The sequence below is a fragment of the Vigna unguiculata genome, chromosome 3, assembly GCF_037176805.1.
Source record: "Vigna unguiculata cultivar grain cowpea cultivar isolate G323 ecotype 2 chromosome 3, ASM3717680v1, whole genome shotgun sequence".
Classification (NCBI taxonomy): Eukaryota; Viridiplantae; Streptophyta; class Magnoliopsida; order Fabales; family Fabaceae; genus Vigna; species Vigna unguiculata.
Window position 1 is genome coordinate 1,220,586 of NC_140794.1, and position 6,572 is coordinate 1,227,157.

General features: G+C 30.6%; 1 protein-coding gene across 1 annotated transcript; it reads left to right on the forward strand.

Annotated features, from left to right (window-relative positions):
- The first annotated feature begins 353 nt into the window (after positions 1-353).
- On the forward strand, positions 354-3,334 carry LOC114177316 (uncharacterized). The gene is made up of 6 exons (XM_028062605.2): positions 354-629; positions 724-1,100; positions 1,397-1,705; positions 1,800-2,174; positions 2,273-2,487; positions 2,578-3,334. Exons 1-6 carry the CDS (start codon positions 481-483, stop codon positions 2,824-2,826), a joined length of 1,674 nt encoding a protein of 557 aa, XP_027918406.2. The 5' UTR covers positions 354-480; the 3' UTR covers positions 2,827-3,334.
- Positions 3,335-6,572: the final 3,238 nt, after the last annotated feature.

Sequence of the window (6,572 nt, forward strand, 5' to 3'; positions counted from 1 at the left end):
TTCTACTTCAAATACACACAACAAAACGTTACCTGGGTACTTTATTCATTAAAAGTAGAATAAATATTATACCCCTTGCGTTATTTAATTCAAAAATATTACATAATAATAGCTTACACATTACAATATTTTTGATTTGTCTATTTTTGTAATTCCGGACAATTTTGTCTCAAGATATGTAAAAAAACCCTTGATAAAATAATATTACAATTTGCATGCTATGCTCCTGCTAGAAGACTCGTAGATGTTGTTGTAAGAAAGAAGAGATTCTAAAGCATGTGAACTTGACGACAGGTTTGTGCTTGGTGCTTAGGGCTTATAACCATTTGGGGGATATTAGAGATTTTGACATTTGAGATTTGTTATTGTTGACCTAGAAGGATACATATTACGAAAGCAACTCAAGGCCACTTAATAAAGAACTTGCTTTGCTAAGTGGTGGAGTCCTCTGAAGCTCACTTTGGAGCCACCACAAAGAAAATGCTGCTATGTCCCAAACAAGACGCACTTCTTAAACTATTCTACAATGTCTCAAACCCTCTTCACCTTCTATTTCTCCTTCTCTTCTCCTCTGCCATTTTCCTTCTCACCTTCTTAACCTTCACAGGCAGATACCCCTTCATCCAAAGGTCTTCTCCATTTCTCTATTCTCTATTCTCTTCACTACACATTTTCTTCTGCCTTCGCACTCTCACTTGTTCCTTTTTTCTTTCTATGCACCAGGGATCAAGAATATGAATATGTGTACACCGAGGATGAAGAAGAAGAAGAAGAAGATACTCAAGAAGGGTATTCTTGTGTTGATTCCACCGAGGGAGAGAACATCACTTGTGGGAAAGAAGTTCCTGTGTTTGTGCACAATGAGAGGCATCAAAGGACTCACTCTTATTCTGAAGAGTTCATAAGCCCCAGAGAGAGCTTGAATGAAGAGTCGGAAGAAAAACATTATTCTGAAACGTTGTCTCTCCATAAGTCTCCACAAGTCTCTGACTTCGACAAAGAAGAGGCAGAAACGGTTGAAGAAGACTTTACAGCAAGAGATTCTGATTCTGTTCCAAATTCTACCCAAAACGCTTACAAAGGAAAAAAAACCCATGACGGTATCTCCTTACGTATCACCATTTTATATCAGTGTTATGGTAAAAAAACATTATATATATATATAACTTTTGGATTTAGTTAAACTCCAATTCTAACTTTTTCAAGCTTATCAGATGACTTGCTATCAATCATGCAAAGTTTAAATTCGAGATATTCATTGGTAAATGTAAACCTTATGAAACCAGTTTTTCGTTGAGTTAGGCCTAAATCCATCTTTAAGATTATAGTTGTGGTGATACTCTTACATGCTCCATTTCTACAAGGTAAAGTTTCTGATGTTAGTTACTTTATGCAGATGATCACGTTAGCGTTGAAATTATTAGAAACAAGAAGGTGCAAGAGCCAAACCTTGCAAGGGATGAGAGATTCTTTGTTTTTGCTTCTACCCAGCTGCAGAGTAAGAAGTTGATGGTTGAAGAGAAGGATGACGAGTCCTCTAAATGGAAAAGCTCCATCAATTGCAGGGATTCCGAGACTGAAGATGCATTTTCTTCTTCATCCAGAAGAAGTTGCCCCAAGTGGGAATCATACACATTGTTCCAAAAATATGATGAAGAAATGGCAATTCTAGACAGAATCAGTGCACAGAAACTTCATGAAACAGGTAACAACCATTTCCTAATTCCAAGTGCATTATTTATGAGCAAAATTATTAGGACATACACATTTTGTTACACACTTGTAATTCAATTTTTCAGAGTCATTAAGGTCCATTCAAATGTCTCCAAGATCAATGTCAGAGCGTATCGTGTACAAGTTTCAGACTATAAATAAGAAACCTGCTGATGTTGGTCACAACCCATATCGTGAACTAGAGGCTGCATACGTGGCACAAATTTGTTTGACATGGGAAGCCCTTAGTTGGAACTACAAAAATTTTCGTTCCAAACATGCCTCACGCCAGGACAATGACACAGGTTGTTCTGCCACAGTTGCTCAACAATTCCAGCAGTTTCAGGTTTTGTTACAGAGATACATTGAGAATGAGCCTTATGAGCACGGTAGAAGACCAGAAATCTATGCTAGAATGAGACTTTTGGCACCTAAATTGCTCCTAGTGCCAGAATATCAAGGTATGGATAGTAGTTTTCATTCCTCTAATACAAGTACATCTCATGTCATAAGTATAAGGTAAAATAATTATATACTTTTGTTAATTTTATTAAAAAAGATTTGGAGGAGGATCAGAAGGATGGTGGTTTTCAATGCAAAATATCATCAGCTTCATTTCTGAAGATAATGGAGGATGGGATCAAAACATTCATGAATTTTCTAAAGAATGATAAAGAGAAACCCTGTCAGATCCTTGCAGCCTACTTTAGGAGAAACCAAAGAGGCACAGTTGATCCAACACTACTCAGACTAATGAAGAAGGTTAACCAAAAGGCAAGATCTAAATTTCAAATCAATTCTTCTTCAACATTTATTTTTAATTTAGTTTTCTGACACATGTGTTTGTGTCCACCTAATATACAGAAGAGGGTGAAGGTTAAGGATCTTAACCATGCAGGGAAATGCTTGAGGAAGAGAAAGTTAAAGGTGGAAAAGGATATGGATATTTTGATGGCTCTGACAGACCTAAAAGTGGTGTCAAGGGTTTTAAGGATGAGTGAATTGAGTGAAGAACAGTTGCACTGGTGTGAGGAGAAGATGAGCAAAGTGAGAATCATGGAAGGGAAACTTCAGAGAGATTATTCCACACCACTTTTCTTTCCCTCACATTGACTCACCAGATTGGATTGGATTTTTAGAATAGTTAATTGCACAGAAGGAATATGCATGACACTCTTCTGTGATGTTAGATTAAAGAAAATGGAGCCACCCTACAAATTCAAATAACAGACATGTGGAAACATGGATTGTGGTTCCTGGAATTCAGAGAATGTTTATGTTGTTGATGCATTTTGAAGGTAGAAGATCAGAGACAAATAAAGTGTTGAATCCAAAAAAGAATGAACAAGGTTGTCACAGATGAAGTTGAATAAAACCATACATAGTCTTAGAGAGAAATAAATAGAGAAAATAATGCAGAAGCCATGACAGGCCTAACTGTCTACAGATTATAAGACATTTATTGAATTTACAGCAGCATACATATACATTATCTTGTAAGAAGTTAACAAATAAGAATGTTTAGCAGGATATATTCAACATTGTATATTGACATATCCAGGTTTGACTCCAACAACTCATATATTATCCTCCTCAATACACACTTCTTAACATAAACTCATATATTTTTATTATCTTTTTTCACATAATTGAGAGATATTTTTGTTTCTTGTACTTTGTCTCTGTTTTTTATTCTAGATAAAACTGTTCTTCTAATTGTGACTACTTATTACTTAAATTGCAATGAAGCTTGAAACTATGATTAAAGGATTAAGTACCATAATTTATTTTTTTACTTTTTAATATATATATATATATATATATATATATATTATTGAAATAAACTAATGGCTGTTATAAACTGAATATATACACCACAATCTACTCTATGGGACATTAAAAGCAACATATAAAGGACAACACCAATTATTCCAATTCTCCAAAAAAAATTAATGAACTCGGTTTTTGGTTACAAAATTGATTATATTATGATGGTTGTCCACTGTTGGATATGAATGTGCCGAAAAGGATCCCAAACCAAAAACATTAATGAGACAAAGTAACCTGTCACATGAAAAATATATTTCTCTTTCCAATCTTAAAATCAATATTGAACTAAAATAAAAGTTATTCTTCTATAACTTGTATAATAAATGTTAATCTTAATCATCAAAATGACTTTAATCTCAATTAAAAATATAATCTGAATGATATGTAAGTATACTTAATTGTTATATTTGTTATCTTGCATGTAATATGAAAATGAACATCATGAGAGCTATAAAACTATTTACTGTATGGAATCAAATTATAAGGAAAGTTCAAAGTATTTAGGACCACTTGTTCACTAACACTACTCCAAAATATATATATATATATATATATATATATATATATATATATATATATATATATATAATGTGAAAGAACTGAGTTTTCTTTTACTAATTAACTTCATGAATTATTGTCACTGTTATTTCTTGTTACGAGATTTAAGATTCGAGCAGACAAATGTATAAAAATGTTGTTTCTATTCTCTAGAGTTGATGCGACAACTTCTTATCTTTTTTCTAACTTTTCCATCAAACCAACTTATAGTTCCTATATAATCAATAATTTAACTTAATTTGTGCGTATAAAGTAACAGGAGATAGAAAAAACGAAAAACCCAATAGTAAACTTTTGTAGTTTGATAATTTTTCTACATGACAAAGGATAAAAATGTAATATGCATTTTTCTGGGGTTTGAGAGAAAACGGAGGGATTGAAACCATTTGCAAAAGAACAAAGCACTGGGCAAATGCCTCAGAGAGAAAAAAAAAATGAATGGTTGAAGGAAGGGAAATTGTGGTTCTTTCGAGGACGACAATATGCTTTGGTACCACAGCACAGGGTTGAATATGAGTAACTTTTATTTATATATACTTTCATTTTATACATGTTTATTATAAATTAATTTTGTTTATTGCATTATATATATCTTATAAATTTACAACTCATATTTTCTCTAGGTATGCATTAACTATTGATCAATGTTTTGAGTGTATATGAATTCTTTTTCTTAAATAATAAAAATAATTTAAATCAACTATTATAGGAGATGTAGGAGTTATTGACATATTAATAGAATTAATATATCAATTATGACTTTTAGATAAAATATCATGCATGGTCAGTTCATGTACTGAGCGAAGTAAGTTGTTTAGTAAGTTTGATAAAATCTTAGAGAGATGCAGACAACAAAGTATTGTTGGTTGTTGGGTTGGTGAAGTATCGAAAAATTATAAATTTTCTTTAATAATTTATGTGACATCTTTGATTTTGTCTAGGATGGGGTGGAGAAAGATAGACACAACAGAAACTGTGTCTGGTCCATTCTGCACCTTGTTTCCTAGGCCCACAAAGACGCACGGGTAGCATCTAAGACACACCGCTTCATATTTAATATTCAGCGGCTCTGATCTCTGCATGGCACAACGTCTCCCACGCGTTGTCATATTATAGCTTCTCAATTCAATCCCACAACCGCTTCTCACTTCTCAGAATTCTTATCTCACAATTATTATTTTTTCTAATTACCATAATTATCATATATAACTCTCTCTTTTTTCATTAATAAACATGCATACAGTATATGTAATGTATAAATAACAGTATGTATACAAGTGATGCAAATTTTATTTTATAAGATAATTTTATAAGTTTGAGTTTATTTTAAAATTTATTTTTTAGTATGATATTAAAATTTTGAGTTAAAATTTATTTCAATAAAGTTTGTTAAATCTATTATTTCATCTGATATCGATTATTTATTGGACCACTTATTATACAATCTTACATTCTAACTATATATGGTTCGGTATGAAGAGATATTGTAAATACTATAATATTTAAAAATAAAGTCAATTTTATATATATATATATATATATATATATATATATATATATATGAATATAAATGTCATATTATAAGTTAATTTTTGGAGTTGAATTAAATTTAAATTTTTTCGTATTAAGATTGGATGTAACTTTTTGAGAACTTCTACGTAGATATTGTTTTACTACTTCATTCAACTGTTATTTCATATGTTAATGATTTAATTTACTTTTTATTGTTTGATGAACTAATCACTGGTCTGATTCATTTTGTTTAGGTGACAAACATTCATTTATATGCTTTAGTTTAGTTGACAATGAAGTTTTCATCATTTCCGCAAAGATTTATTTGCTGGAAGTAAAGAAATTTCACTAAGTTCGAATATTTTAAGTCTTATATTACAGACATGAGTATAATATTACATTAACGTATTTTCAAAAACAATAAATAAAGCTCGATAATTTAATATAAGAGTAACCGTGCTTAATATTCCGGTAACAAAATCTAATGTCAACACATTTTATTTCATTACTTTCATCTAATTTAATATTGAGCTTCTTGATCACCACTTTTATTCACAACCAATATGTTTTAATCAAATTGAATTATAGTTCCGGATAAAAATTGATCAAATTTACATGAATAAATACTACAATTAAACTGATACATTTATTATGATTGCTCTGTTTAGAGGTTATCAATATCCAATTTCATTAGTGTGATATATATGATGGTGAATTCAGTCACCTGGAATTGAATTCTATAAACTCCAGGGATTTCAAATACTATGTGTAAATTTTAAACTGTTGTGTTCAGTATCTTAAGTGTATTATTTTTAGTAATTATTAATAAATAATTATTTATATTATATTTAAAAATAAATATTTAATAATTAATGTTTCTATAATTTTACTTTAATGTTTTTTTCATAAATTATTTATATATTTTTTGTCTATAATAAATAATTAACACTTATTTGTCT

What these genes read in the sequence shown, in the direction of transcription:
- LOC114177316 (XM_028062605.2), top strand. Translation starts at nt 481, where the DNA reads ATGCTGCTATGTCCCAAACAAGACGCACTTCTTAAACTATTCTACAAT. An exon ending in AGATACCCCTTCATCCAAAG is followed by an intron (nt 630 to 723) that starts GTCTTCTCCATT and finishes TCTATGCACCAG; the next exon opens with GGATCAAGAATATGAATATG. An exon ending in AGGAAAAAAAACCCATGACG is followed by an intron (nt 1,101 to 1,396) that starts GTATCTCCTTAC and finishes TACTTTATGCAG; the next exon opens with ATGATCACGTTAGCGTTGAA.